The 15,261-nt window shown below is 40.1% G+C and overlaps 1 protein-coding gene across 1 annotated transcript; it reads left to right on the forward strand.

Moving 5' to 3' along the window:
• The first annotated feature begins 3,625 nt into the window (after positions 1-3,625).
• slc17a8 (solute carrier family 17 member 8) lies at positions 3,626-13,193 on the forward strand. The gene is made up of 12 exons (XM_071914964.2): positions 3,626-3,726; positions 6,368-6,623; positions 6,869-6,987; positions 7,872-7,986; positions 8,165-8,252; positions 9,175-9,261; positions 9,876-10,018; positions 10,150-10,299; positions 10,437-10,569; positions 11,505-11,615; positions 12,174-12,301; positions 12,855-13,193. Exons 1-12 carry the CDS (start codon positions 3,626-3,628, stop codon positions 13,191-13,193), a joined length of 1,770 nt encoding a protein of 589 aa, XP_071771065.1.
• The last annotated feature ends 2,068 nt before the right edge of the window (positions 13,194-15,261 follow it).

Genomic DNA, 15,261 nt, shown 5'->3' on the forward strand with positions numbered 1-15,261 from the left:
CGAAAGCAGCAATGATGTTGTCTATGCTAGGAATCATTCAGACATTTCTTTCTCTAAAGTTGAGTATTTCTTGTTGACTCTTACTTGGACAGCAAGCCTGTTATATTTGGAAAGCTATACCTACAGTTAAAATGACTCACCAGATATGAACTGATCTGAGCAGACCCTGCACTGATTACTGTCTGCCTTCACATCTTTGCAATTGATTGTTGTCCATTCTTGTCTTTTTATTCTGATAATTATTTTTTCTCCTTCTTGTGCAGCATTTTTTGTCTATAAAATTATTTCCTTCATGACATTTTTCTTGTCTTATTGGAACAGTGTGTGGTCTCCCAACATGGCCGCTAGGACGTTCTAGAATGGGAGACCAATTCTGTGGAATGGCAGAAATGATTGTTTGAGTTTTATCACCACATGGGCCTTAGCCTGTAAGATATCCATACCAGCTTTCTCAAGTCATTCTCCACGGAGCAGCATTGAGATTTTGCTTCTCAACGACTTCATAGGTTCAAGCTTCATTTCTCTGGTTTCTGACATGCAAAGTTGTTCTTGTTCATAAGTATTGATTGATTTGTCATAGTCTATTAGAATAATATTTAGTGCTAATGCCCTTTAATCAAATCCAACACAACTACATCTTTGAACCACTTTTGATCAAAGAAAGTTGTTTCTAAGCAAATTATTCAGTGGCAATGTAAATTAGACTACTCATATAAAGAGCAATGAAATTTTATAACAAGACTGATTTTGATTTTACGGAGCACCCATTATAATGAAAGTGATTGCCTTTTGAATGCTTATGTTATACTTTTAATTCATGAAATGTAATCCATACATAGGCAGCTGACCCGCAACGTTTTTCAACTTGTATATGCAAATGGTTTCAAGTCCTGAGTCTCAAAGGCTTACACTCTGGATTCAGGTGTATTGTTTCCATTTACTTGTGTTTTTTTTAATTTGAGTAAAATTGAATGTTTTCTGGCTGTTTAGACACTTTACTAACACTAGTGTCACTTCCCCATTTTAAACACTAGATGGCATGACTTATTCAGAAATTTAGAGGCTCAGAACCATTTTATGTACAAAACCTCCTTGGCTGCATTTTCAAATATCATATTCAGAAGTGATTTTATTGTGACAAGAATATTACTTTTTGCTAATTGACTGAAAAATATTTTTTTTTGCATTACTTTGCTTTTGGTTGATTCTACTATTCATGGACAGCAGTGGAGCAAAACCAGCTAGAGACTGGGAGGGTGTCAGTTCAGATATTTAGGAAATTGTAGTTAAATCTAAAAGTGGAGAGTTGCTAAAACGGTTTCCTCCATATCAGTACTGTCTACTGATGTGTCCATGAGCGTATAACCCCCAAACTGCTCTGCTCCAGTGGAACTGCTTACTGGACAACAGTAAGGTGAGATTTTTCTGTTTGTGTGTGTGTGTGTGTGTGTGTGTGTACCACTTTACTACACTGCTGTGTTTTTATAATTATTCCATTGTGATTAAATACCCATCTGAAAAAACATACAAACTGAAGATGAAGAGTTAATGCTGTTGATGGTTGAATTTGATATTTCAACTAAGAATGTAGATTGATAGATAGATAGACACCCTATAATTTTATTAATGTGTCACTCCTCAACAAACCTCAAACAAAGCAACAAACACAATAACCCAAAAAAAAAGAAAGTTGAGGACCACTCATCAAGAATTACGAGACACAGGCTAAAAACAATACACACAAAAAAAGATACTAGAATATATATATATGCATATACACACACATAAGTACATACATTCGTACAGATACATTGATACACATATACATACATACACACACACACACACAAGAAAAAAAAAAAAGTCATATTACACACACACAAACACAAAGGATATAAAACAATCTTAATACTGCGTTATAAAATTTAGACACTCATGAATGAACGTCTTCTGTTGAGAATGAGGTGGCAAGCTTTGACACATTTGTGGATACAATATTTACCAGCTAAAACTACACACAATTTATTTAAATCATCGTACTCATTAAAATTTGCAACATGGTTTGAAAGTTGAAAAAAATAATTCAGAACGAATGTCTGTATAGAGTTCACAGTGAGTACATGGGCTTCTGATTCAATAGAACCATTATTACATAGGCTACAGAACCGTCTATCTACTGTGTCTGTCTAATGTATGTTCCAAGGACTAGTACTACTAAAAATCAAGATCTCCTCACACCCAATGCCAATAAAAACAAACATTTCTATTTTTATCACACAAGAGCATACATTTTCTAATATAGTATCTAATTTTTACATTTTTGACACACATGAACCCCATTCCAACAGGAAAAATACGGCAGGTCCATTCCTATCAGTTTCCTGCGACTGAGCTGTGATATTTCTGGTATAAAGGACCTTATTTATTGAAAGAGTGTCCAGTGGGGACCGAGCTCTCCAGTTTATTTATGGAGTGCACAGACTACTGAAGCACCAGTTTTGCCCTGAGCAGTCACTCTGGAGCAGCCCATCAGTAAAACACACTCTCAGAGCTCAGTGCCAGACCGTGCAGTCTACTGTTTAAATTTTAAAATCTCAATATCTGAATTTTTAAAACACTGCATATTTTATGATCCGCAAAGAACGAAACTCACACTGGGAAAAAAAAGATGGGTTTGCCCCCACTGGCAAAATAAGCATTTAAAGGGAAATACCCTACAGTGTCATTTGGTAAGAGATATGGTTAATGGTGGTAAGTCCTTGCAGTGCACAACACTGGGACGACAGTTACCATTTCCATCAGTCCCTCATAGCTGTAGCAGTTGGAGCCATTGTTGCTGACATGGAAAAGCTGGCAGAGAATGGGAGTGTTAACCTGGAACTTGATGGCTGTGTGTTGGGTTTCACCTGCTCACATTTTACACCACAGCAGCCCAGCTACTCCTGTCTCTCCTCAATGCAACTTGTCAAGCTCATCCATATTTAATCGCTCATCCTCTGTGCTGGTATCAGATGAACCTAACTAGCTGAAGGGGTGGTGCTGGAGAGACGGTGATGATGATGATGATGATGATGGTGTGTGAAGCAAGGGGCCGGGCTCTGGATACCAGCTACCCCTGCCCCTCCTCACCGGGAAAGCATGAGATATGAGATGGAGAGGAGATCAAAGCGGTCCATTCAGTTCAGCTGCACCCAAAAAAGAGCTCACAATGCCTAGGCTCTGAAAACTGGATTCTACGCGTTCGTCCGTTTCCTCTCTTTCTTTCAACTGGATCCTGTGGAGGTGGCACAAGTTCCTGAGGGTTCTGCCTGCGTGGTCGTTTGGACGTTGAGGAATACTGATACACAGATCTTTATCCTCCCCATCCTCCCCTCCACTTCCCTACAGAGTCTTTCTCTGCTCGCACCAGAGAAGAGTGGAGAGGAAAAGCCCGTCTCACATCTGAGGGACCCTTGGCACCACTGAAAGGCGGAGCCAGCCCCTTGGTGCCTGAAACTCAGGAAGGATGAGGAACAGCGTCTAGAGGATTTTTTTTTTTTTCTTTCTCAGAACAAAGTGCGCTGGTGAGGCAGGGAGACACTGTTTTGAGATAAAGGCAGGGAGAACAACAGAGAAGTGGAGGAAAATGCCTTTTGGTGGGTTAGCAGGTTTGAAGGAGAAGGTGCTGAAGCCCGGGAAGGAGGAGGTGAAGAACACAGTGGGGGACTCTCTAGGAAACCTGCAAAGGTGAGAGGGCTTCTGCAGAGAGTGGTGGGGGGAGGGGGAGGGGGGCATGAAGAGGGGTGTGAGGGGGGGGTTTCATCTGCACTCTCAAATAGATGGACTGAACATGATGTTGGATTGCATGGATTTAGAGCGCTCATTAAACAAAAAAATAGTCTTTTCATGACTCACTATTCATTCTTTTATTCATTGTTCGTAGAGCATATTCATTTATTTAAAAAAATAATTCATATATATATGACTTTGCAAGAATAAGAGGCTAAAAGATCAGCTGTCAGAGGGACTTGAGGAGCTTGGGAGCGAGCACATTAAGCTCAACGTGTTCTCAGAGATCCTGAAGATTAATAAATATTTGATTCCTGTGCTTGCCAGGCAATGCCAGTGATGTAATCACAGATTTTATTTTAAGACATTGATACATATTTCATATCTGATACATATTTCACACACAGGGGGATGTGTGTGTGTGTGGAGGGGGGGTTGGCGGTTGGGGGGTAATATTGTATGAGGTAGATTGTTGGCATTAAAAGAGATAAACGACTAAGTAGGCAATTTCCTGGAAAATGAATTTTTGCATGTTTCAAGGGAGTGTACTCACAGTTCACATTACAAACAAGTGAAAAATAGGAGATTCTTATTCTCCAGTGAAGATCCATAAAGGTAAAATAATAATAATAATAAAAAAATCTTGATGAAAACAATGACATAACAATTCAATTTTTTTCATCCTGGCACAATTTCATTTTTATAGACCACATAAGATCGTAAAAGCGATTTGTATTAGATGGATCTAAGCGTGAAAAAAAATCCGATGAATCCGATGAAGTCCGATGAGAATCTAACAGGGAATTAAAATAGGAAAAAAAGATTAATTAAAGTGGAACTCATCAATTTGTCCAGTGGTGTTTTGCAAATACATGTTACACTATTCATTAGGCAATTAATTTTTGATCTCAGTAGTTAGTTATCAGTTTCGTTGCCTGACATTGATCAGGATCCTATGCTGCCCTGAACAGTAATGTGATATTTCTGAAGAAATCGTCCAAAGAAAGAAAATACTTGAGAACAAAATCCCTATGGAAGTTCATTTCTGCGTTGTGCATAAGGGATCAATAAATAATGTGTTGTATCTCTTTGGATCTTGTGCTAAGACTGGCTGCAAAGAGGTTCAGAAACTCTGGATTAAAAAGAAAAGATGGCGTTGAGTGGATAACAGGCGGTAGTCATTTTTGGATGATGCATTGTATCAAAGAGCAAGTAACATCACAGTTTAAAAATTGGGCACATGATGTCAGTGGTTAGGCTACATACTTTTAACCCTGCTTTATTCTCGAAAATAACTGCTTGTGACAGATTTTAGGAACATAAATCAGATTATGGTACCTTCTCTTGGAGAAATGTTACAATAGTGTATGAAAGGGAAGTTAAATGCTGTCATGAAGCCTTTTGTGTCTTGTTTGTACACAGTGTTTGATCATAGAGACTTAGTCACTACTAACTGTACAGTTCTTATTATGAACAATATCATTTCAAACAAGTCAAAGGAACTAGTGGCCTCATCCAGGTCCATGATCCTGGTCTGCACTGTAACCTACATGCTGTTACTGAGGACTATGGGGAGGTTTAGCCAGTCTGAGACTAACAAGTGCCTGAGTCTGTGAAGAGAGGTGATGGGATGTGAAAGGAGACTGATATAAACAAGTACATTAATAAGTGAGGGAGAGAGAACAGAGTGACAGTGAAGACAATGTTGTAAATGACCTGTTGGACAACCCTATCTTAGAAATAAGGTTTTAGAAATCAATCTGAAGCAGTTATTTCATATGTTTACAATTGATTGTAAACAGATTCTATTTAAGAAGACCTAAGAGGGCTTACTTTTATGAGGATTTTTGGTATATTATTCTGTGACACAAAATAGGCGACAGGGGAAACATACCAGGTTTTACCACTGTAAAGATACTGGTAATACTTCAAACACTGAGCACTCCTAATTAGGCCATTCATTTGTTAATAATTAAAATGTATGTTGAGCATACCTTTAAATATAATGAAACTAATGAAACAAAAGTGAGTAGACTTGAATGCATGATAAAAAAAACAACCTCGATGGCCCCAGTTTCCCGTTAATTCATGTGTTGCTGGAGGGGAACTCAGGTGTAGATGTGATGCAGACAGATGAAAGCGCTTCATGGGAGCTGGAGGACAATGCTAGAGATGGACTGTGGGTAATGGAGCAGGTGTGGGAGTCGAGTGACGGAGCTGAGAGCGACCCCATAACAGATGTGCTGTGACCTTTTTCCTGGCTTCACCTCCTGCCCCCTGCAAGAGAATAGAGACGTTCACGTTCTCATGCTCAGTGTTTGCCACAAATGTTTCCGTAAATCATAAAGATTGATTCAAAAGTGGTATGATTGTGGGTTTACTATCATGGAAATATAGTTCAAAGCTGCATGCTGTATAGAGATTGCAGTAACCTGCAGCCAAAGTGAAGTCAGCCTGAAGAATCACAGAATTCAACCAAATGGGGCACTGTGTTAAAAAGTAAAGTAATGGACGTTAAAGTTGGATATATTTACTTCATTCTGATTCTGGTTGATCAAATAGTGAGTGAATAGTACTGTGTTCTGTATTCGTTCTGTAGGAAAATCGATGGGACCAATGCTGATGAGGAGGACCATATTGAACTGACAGAGGATGGGCGTCCCGTGGCAGCGCCCCCCCGCCGCGCCCCTCTGCTGGACTGCAGCTGTGGCGGCCTGCCCAAGCGCTACATCATCGCCATTCTCAGCGGCCTGGGTTTCTGCATCTCTTTTGGCATTCGCTGCAACCTCGGTGTGGCCATTGTGGAGATGGTGAACAACAACACTGTCTACATCAACGGGACTCCAGTGCTTCAGGTAGTCGGAAACAACGGATTTATTAGGACTAGACCCCTGAGTTTTGGGATTTTTAGGACTGTGTCTTTGGCCTTACAGCAGTGAATGACTAAAATCTAAATTCATCATCTTAATCAATTCATTCAATAACATATCCATGATACTGCCAAGTAGAATATACTGAATGAATGTGGTTTGATGGTAAATGATAAACACACACACACACACACACACACCTCTGAAAGCCCTTTTCCCCTCCCTTACAGAAAGCTCAGTTCAACTGGGACCCGGAGACAGTGGGGCTGATCCACGGCTCCTTCTTCTGGGGCTACATTGTCACTCAAATTCCCGGAGGTTTCATCTCCAACAAGCTGGCTGCCAACAGGTGACACACACTTTGTGACTGTTGATGGTTTCACTATAACGAAGCGCACAAATGATTAAATGTTGCCCGGGAGTGGGACACTGTTGGATGTTACAAGTGAGCTGGGATGTGCAGAGACTCAGTTATTTTTGGTGTTTTTTGTCTTTTTTGTTGCTTTTCTCCATGTGGTGAGGATGAACGGATGTGAGGTAAACATGATGAGTGCATGATGTGTCGTGGGAGTCACGACAGATGCGACGCTAAACATAAGCATGTTAAGAAAGGACTGCTAGTGTGACTAAAATAGATGAGGATGGGGTGTGAGGAGCGCTTCCTCGGCCGGTGCGGTTAAAGGGTTAAAGCCGTACGGTGTGGTGAGCGCTGCTGATGGAGCCGATAGCAGTCCTGTAATAAAAGCTTCACAGGAAAAGAGGACACGCCACTGACAGAGTTAATAATGAAAGATCCTGCCTCTGATTTCTCCCTGAAACACCAGCCACTGGAATATTACAAGTGTCACTTACACACTGTTTTGGAAAAAGACAAGGAAGGGGGGATGAGGTGAAGGAGAACAGGGAAGGGAGCTAAAGCGACACAATGGTGATGAAGCAGAAATGTGTGGATTGAATGGGACGTCTTTATCTCTGTCCATGAAAGGCAGAGGCGTGAGATCCGTCTTATTATAAGGCTGACTGAGCTGCTTTGGCCATGAGATATTTTGAGATATCGCCTGCCAATATTAGACATCTAGCTTTGAGACAGTGGGCAGCGTGTGCACACTGTGTGTCTTTTACCTGTTACAGACAGATCTGAACATTTTCATGCAGTAAAACCATAGTTAAGGCCACCATTCCATGATATAAGTGGTTTACGTGAATATTGATGTTAACCACCTCTTCATATAGGGTATTTGGGGCAGCCATTTTCCTGACGTCAGTGCTGAATATGTTCATCCCGTCAGCAGCGAGGGTGCACTATGGCTGTGTCATGTTTGTCCGCATCCTGCAGGGCTTAGTGGAGGTAAGAAAGTTCAAACGCTGATCGATCTCTTCACAGCGTTTCTACTTCGTCATTGCGAATCTATCCCATTTTCCCAACTTTTCTATAGCAAAAGTTCTCTTTAGGATGATGACATGCGCTAGGGAAACCTGAAGTTAATCCTTGATCTATGATGTACTTCACGCTGTGCCCCTGATAGGGTGTCACCTACCCAGCATGCCATGGGATGTGGTCCAAATGGGCACCGCCTCTAGAACGGAGTCGACTGGCCACCACCTCATTCTGTGGTGAGTGACGCCTCTGTGGACTGTCAGCTTTTCTCTTTTCAAAATCTCTCGCTCTCTGAGAAACCTGAAGCATTGTGAAACTGTCAGTCTGTCATCATTCATTCTGAGATCCAAAACAGACTTATAAATGCACCTCAACACAAAGCTACCAAAACAGGCACCTGAAATGTATTGACACGGACGCCTCAGCCCACTTTACACACAAACTTCCAAGTTAAAATGGAAATGGATGTGTGAGAGCTTATTTTGTTTTGCAGATGTCGTCTGCTGCTATTGCTCCTGAAATTAAAATAGCCATCTTGCCCATTAAACTGGTGCCATGACAACCCATGCATCAAAACCCTCTTGACATTGTCTCTGAATGAACACGGCTCACCTGCTCACACTGAAGGAGCTTCTTCCCTATTCACCTAAATGAAGTGTCACATTGCTTACTGTCCAAAAGCACACTCACGCTCCCTGCCCTATTCACAACAAAAATGTTCACAAACCCATCAGATAATAGAAAATACATTAAAACACCTTCTCTCTCATGGCCAGCACCAATGGCTCATTTTGACAGCATTTGATGAAACTAACGTGTTTGTTTTCATTAGGGCAAATTATTACTGTACAATACAATGCAGTTTTTATGTTGTTGAGTGTAACAGTAGCAGGGCAACTAGATGAAGTTAAAGATTTCTCTTATTTATAATACACATATACTGTGAATAGTAAACACAAGTCAGGGTTATGTCAACTTCTAGTCAACTTCTTCTATGATCATCTCGAGTCAATATTTGAAATATTTTTTGGCAAAATGTAACTAAGATCTGATTTGATGTTGATATTGAATGCTAAATTAGAATATTATGTTATTACTGATATGTTACTGTAGTACAATAACATCTTGAAATCACAACATTGCACTCAATGTTCCCAGGATCCTATGCAGGAGCGGTGATCGCCATGCCTTTAGCTGGAATACTGGTTCAGTATGTTGGGTGGCCTTCAGTCTTCTATATCTATGGTAAGACTGGTGCTTGAAAAAACAGAAAATGTAAGATTTAGGCTAATATCACATGGATTTGTAAATATCAGCTAAATTCATTTCATGTGAATCAGGGAATTAATATAGAGTATACCATAGGATGTTCAATAGTGAGTCACAAGTCATTGAATACACTAGGTGTCACTTTAGTAACATGAAGAGCTGTTCTCATAACATCATTACAGAGACACTGACATATTGTTCCTCAACATTTGTGCTTTGTATGCTTTACGCAGTAAGTGTTACCTGAACTGCTTTTGAGTTTGATTAAAATGATTAGCACTCACATCACATTCACACTTTGTCTAATGTGTTTCAATAAAATTACTGTGGTTCTCCGGTGATATAATCTCATGATTTATCGATGTAAATGAGCGTTTTCCTGTCTGGCGTCTGAGACTAATACCTTGTTCATATCATTTTAATAATGAAAGTTCTTGTGGTCCAGAGAAGGTCTAAGCCCGTTTTAATTAGTCTGTCTTGCCCTCAAGCTACTCTGTAATACCTTGCAAAGCCTTGAGTATCACCAAGACATATTCTTTAAACATACCTGCACATAGAAACCATTTGACTTGTCATAATCTCCTCACAAGGTGTTTTTGGTATCATATGGTATGCCTTCTGGCTCTTGCTGGCATATGGAAGCCCAGCGGCCCACCCCACCATCACTGATGAGGAGAGGACGTACATCGAGGCCGCCATTGGAGAAAGGGTCAACTTACTGAGTGCCACGGAGGTGTGTGTGTGTGTAACATGCTGCTAATTTCAATTTTGTCTTTTGTTTCCTTATAAACTCATGAACACGCACACACACAATGTCTCAAGTAGATATAGACCTCAGAAGTTGACTTTCCTCTGCCTCCACAGAAATTCAAGACTCCGTGGCGTCGTTTCTTCACCTCCATGCCTGTCTATGCCATCATTGTGGCCAACTTCTGCCGCAGCTGGACCTTCTACCTGCTCCTCATCAGCCAGCCAGCATACTTCGAGGAAGTGTTTGGCTTCCCCATCAGCAAGGTTGGCCTCATAGTTTCAGTATTCCTATTGAACAGACAGTGAAAAGCATCCATGAACACAGATGTATTGTTCATCATGACACACATGACACACACACATGTACTTTACGGCTCCTTGGATGTATGTCCTCCCTCCAGGTGGGGCTCCTGTCTGCTGTGCCCCACATGGTGATGACCATTGTAGTTCCCATTGGAGGACAGCTGGCCGACTTCTTACGCAGCAACAAAATCTTGTCTACGACAAATGTGAGGAAAATCATGAACTGTGGAGGTACGTTAGGGTGAACTACAAAGAAAAAGTTTTGTGATGCTTTATCTTACTGTCCTGAACTTAAATGATCTGTTATTTATCCAGTGCTTATGTGCTTGTGTTTGCACTGAGCATAACAATATGTTTTTATGCTCAGTGTCATAAAACCTTAAGGTGGTTAATGATTGTCATATTCGCCCTTTACATATATCCTGTTTATGCCTGTGTGTGTGGTTGGGTGTGATGTGGGATATCAAAATTCTAATATATATCTAATTTTTACCTGACCATGTTACAAAATACAGACCAGGAGAGGCTAGGAGTGTCAAGACCACACACACCAAAATTTCTATAGATATTTCTATAGTATAGTAATAGAAATTGTAACTATTATTATAGTTTTAGAATCGGGTGTTTGTCAAGTATGTCCTTTGGAAACTAACAAAATCCTTTTGATTTTCAGGATTTGCTCAAAAATACTGCCACTTGAAGTTTAAAAAAAAACATTTGAAAAAATGTTAAGACCATTTTGGCCATTTCTTCTTTCCTTAAAATATGCTGTGAGATGCTGTGTTTGGTCTATTAGCATAAAACCTGGCAAAACAATTTCATATACATATAGACAGTGAGCACACACTTTTCCTCAGCTGAGACACAATGTAATGTGCATTTTCACACTCTTTATATTCAATATTTGAACTGGAGAGACTTGCAGAGCTTGTAGGACCCCAGAAAGGCTTAAATTTATAATGACTGCAGTGCGACATCTGTGACAGCTGCAGTCTCCAGGTCTTTGAGCTCTGGCAGTTTTTCCGTTTGGTCTCTATGGTTTGGGGGTCATTGATACGTGCATGATACATGATACATAATGCATACATACAGGTGTAAAAATTAGGTGAGAAACCAAAATTGGAGTGATTTAAGCGACTGTACTGTTTCGTACTGCCTTCTCACAGGCTTTGGTATGGAGGCGACTCTGCTGCTGGTGGTTGGGTTCTCTCACACTCGTGGCGTGGCCATCTCCTTCCTCGTGCTGGCTGTAGGCTTTAGCGGATTCGCCATCTCAGGTATTATTATTTCTGTTGAAGAAAGATTTGTATTTAACCTTTAATTTGAAAAGTAGGCTAAGGCAAAAACACTGGTCTTCAGGGTGACTGTGAGGTAAGCATAAAATGTGAGTGCTTTGTGTGAAAACTGAAGCAGGGGAAACTCTCACTACTGACTATGACCTTGTGATCATAGATGAGTTGTTTTTTTTCTCTCTTTTGCACCGTCTTCTTTGTTTTAGCTGTTTCCTTTGGGCCCAGGTTTTTGAAAGGCTTGTCTCATGAAAGACAGGTAAAAGTGAATTGCAGTATACTACTTCTCCTTTGGGTGTGATTCAGTGTACATGCATTAGTCCGCCAAGCCTTCACACAGGCACTTTTCCTGAATATTTTATAGATTGTTGTCAGGGAAACCAAAGAAGCAAAATGCAGCTGTACGGCACAATGCTTCTAAAACACATTCACATTTACAAAATACCAAATGCCGAATAATCTAGATCTCTCAAGATAATGTATTTTGACTGTCATCCTGTTACTATTAACAGTAATCAAATGCTCTTGTGTTTACTGCATCCTCAGGTTTTAATGTCAATCATCTGGACATTGCCCCTCGCTATGCCAGCATCCTGATGGGCATCTCTAACGGGGTTGGAACACTGTCTGGGATGGTGTGCCCCTTGATTGTTGGAGCCCTAACTAAACACAAGGTATGATAGATTAATATAACAGTGACTACTCTGTCTGCATATATATTAATGAACTATTTCACCAATAATTCACCTCAGCTATTTTGCCCTTACCTTGTGTGTAATTGATTCCCCCTTAAAGATTTCTGCTTGTGGCTTTGGTTCATTGGATATTTTATTGAACTGCTTTGTTTTGATTTGAATCTTCATAAAACCATATCCAGCCTTCTAATAGTATAAAACAACCTCACCCAGAAACTATATTTACTATATATTTCCAACTGTATCCCCCCCTGAGGTTTTCCCTCACTGTATGTATAAAATATATGAGGTTTGTTTTTTGGTGAAGTGCCCCTTGGAAATAAATCAGAATAATGTAATCCTGCACCCATCAAAGCCTGTCGTTAATGTTTTATAACACTGTAAAATTTATTCTAGGCATTGTCAAAATAGTATTTCACATTCCATGAATAAGCCAGCTGATGTACAGCGTTGCCTCGGTGGTACATTGTTGAAAGATCAGTGAGTCTGCCTTTGACAGGAAATTCATTGACTCCTCTTCATCTCCCCACAGACTCGTCTGGAGTGGCAGAATGTATTTGTTATTGCGTCCATGGTGCACTACTCAGGGGTCATCTTCTACGCTATCTTTGCCTCGGGAGAGGAGCAGGACTGGGCAGACCCCGAGAGCACGAGCGAGGATAAATGTGGCATCATCGATGAGGATGAGCTGGCCGAGGAGTCAGAGCTCAACAGCGAGAACGTCATTGCTCCCAAAAAGAGTTACGGAACCGCGGACAATTCCTCCGGTCGGAAACAGGGCTGGAAAAAGAACAGAGGAGTGACCATGCAGGAGGACGAGGACGGGAACCAACATTATGGGAATGGGAACTACCAGGACCAGTACCAGTGAGACGCCCTGTAGGGCCGAGAACTCCCCCTTCACACAAACCCAGCCGAGGCTGAAGGGTCACACTCACACCTGTGGAACTGTCAGACGTCACCTGAGAGGAAAGAGAAGAACAGAGCAGCAGCCATCAGCTATGTACCACAAGAAGGCCGCTTTGCATTTTTTGGTCAATTCGCTAGTTTTATTGTCATAGCCTGAGACAGATGAGGTCTGTCCCGAGAGACGTTCATAATGATATACAAAAGTCAAAATCAGAAGTGCAAAATCCAAATATATTTTTATTAGACTTCCATCTGAGCAGAATATTGGACAACAAAGAGTGAAACATTTTAAAGATGGTCAGTGTGGAAATAATTTCCAATTTCCAAATATACACAACTTTATATGATATAATCAGACAAATTATGATGATGGTTGACTGAGTCACTTAAACAATAAATTGAATCTACATTGACATATACAATAGAGTTTTATGCTCAGTAGAATGACAAATGAGCCACAGATGAACACTAATACCAACCATCAAAAACACACCTTGCTTTACTTTTCCTGCTGACCATATCCCAACTTTGCACTGAATGTGCAATGAACCTTATGTAGCTAATTACCCTGAACCATGTTAACAGTTTTTGAAATGTTTTGTGTCAGCTATGCAATGTGAAAAGAGATGTGCTTATGGAATGTAATTGGTTTGATATCAGTATCAACAATTGGAGCAGACCACAGTGTTAACGTAATGAGCTTTATTGTTTTTGCTTGTACGTATTTGCTACTGCTCAGTGATTCCACTTTATCACAGCTTGGCCTGCTCTCCTCCTCTGAGCAGGTCTGACTTCCACCAGCCCTTCTCCCAGCATCATGTCAGCTTCCTTATTTATAATGCTGTGAGCTCAGAGTGGGACAAAATGGAAGGCGAATTCTGCACATTTTCTCAGTCTAACAGGGGAGTGTGCTGATGTCACATCATGCAAACATCTAGTGTTAGTCTATTTATTCTTTTGCTGTTTGTCTTTTTTTGCTATTTCTGAATGTTTGATACATGGGGAGTAGGAAAACTATCCTCCAAGGGGATCCAATTTGTTTCTAAAAGCAATGTACTGTAATGTTTCACTAATAATCAAACAAGAATATGGGAAATTTACAGAACTGTTTATCATTACTGCTAAAGAATAGAAAATCAATTTTGTACAGTAAATTATTATCCTATCGTTTGAGAGAGTATTGATTTGATCTGCATTTTACTTGAACATTGGCCAGTGTATTACATATCTATTCTGTATTAGGATGTTTTGGTTTAAAAACATAAACTCCCTGAACAGCTCTGCAGTTTTGGATTTTTGAATAAGGTGAAAGAAGTTGCTCATCACCTCATCTCACCTCATCTCTTGTCTAGTTAACATTTTAATGTGCTTAATTCACCATCAAAGTGCAATTTGTCAGTTGCTTTAATGGAAAATAAATAAAGAAAAAAGAAAGAAAGAAAATAAGTAACAGTTGTAAACAAACTGGAAATACTAGAATACTTTTTTGTTACCGTATAGTAACACAGTAACAAAGATTGTTTCTGTAATTTAGTTCAATTTGTTTCCACCTTTCCAGGTCATTTTTACCCTTGAAGTCTAACAACATAAATTAAGGGGAATGCTTCAAGACTTTCTTTCTGGGTTACTACCTGGGTTAGAAATAATCATAAATTTCCCAATTAAACTTACATACAAATACAATATCATCACATGCTCTCTCTGTCCCTCTCTCTCTCTTCTATATAAGCTGGATGCTTGTTATCTTACATAACTATTTGACAAAATAGACTGTCCCTAAAACTGCCTGTTTATGTTACTGGACTCAAATTAGACATCTAAATTATGAAATACTCCAAAAACTGCTCTGTTTCCCATCATCCTACGGTAAACATCCTTTGTCTTATCTGTCTTTCTCCGCCACTGTTCAATTTTCACTTTGGAAGATAATTACAAGGCGGGATATTCCTCACCAGCGTTGGACTGGCTGTACTGAACTGTTGTTGCTAAAGAATATCACAGTTAGAGGGAGTCCTATCTTTTTACAGCTT

The sequence above is a fragment of the Centroberyx gerrardi genome, chromosome 4, assembly GCF_048128805.1.
Source record: "Centroberyx gerrardi isolate f3 chromosome 4, fCenGer3.hap1.cur.20231027, whole genome shotgun sequence".
Classification (NCBI taxonomy): Eukaryota; Metazoa; Chordata; class Actinopteri; order Beryciformes; family Berycidae; genus Centroberyx; species Centroberyx gerrardi.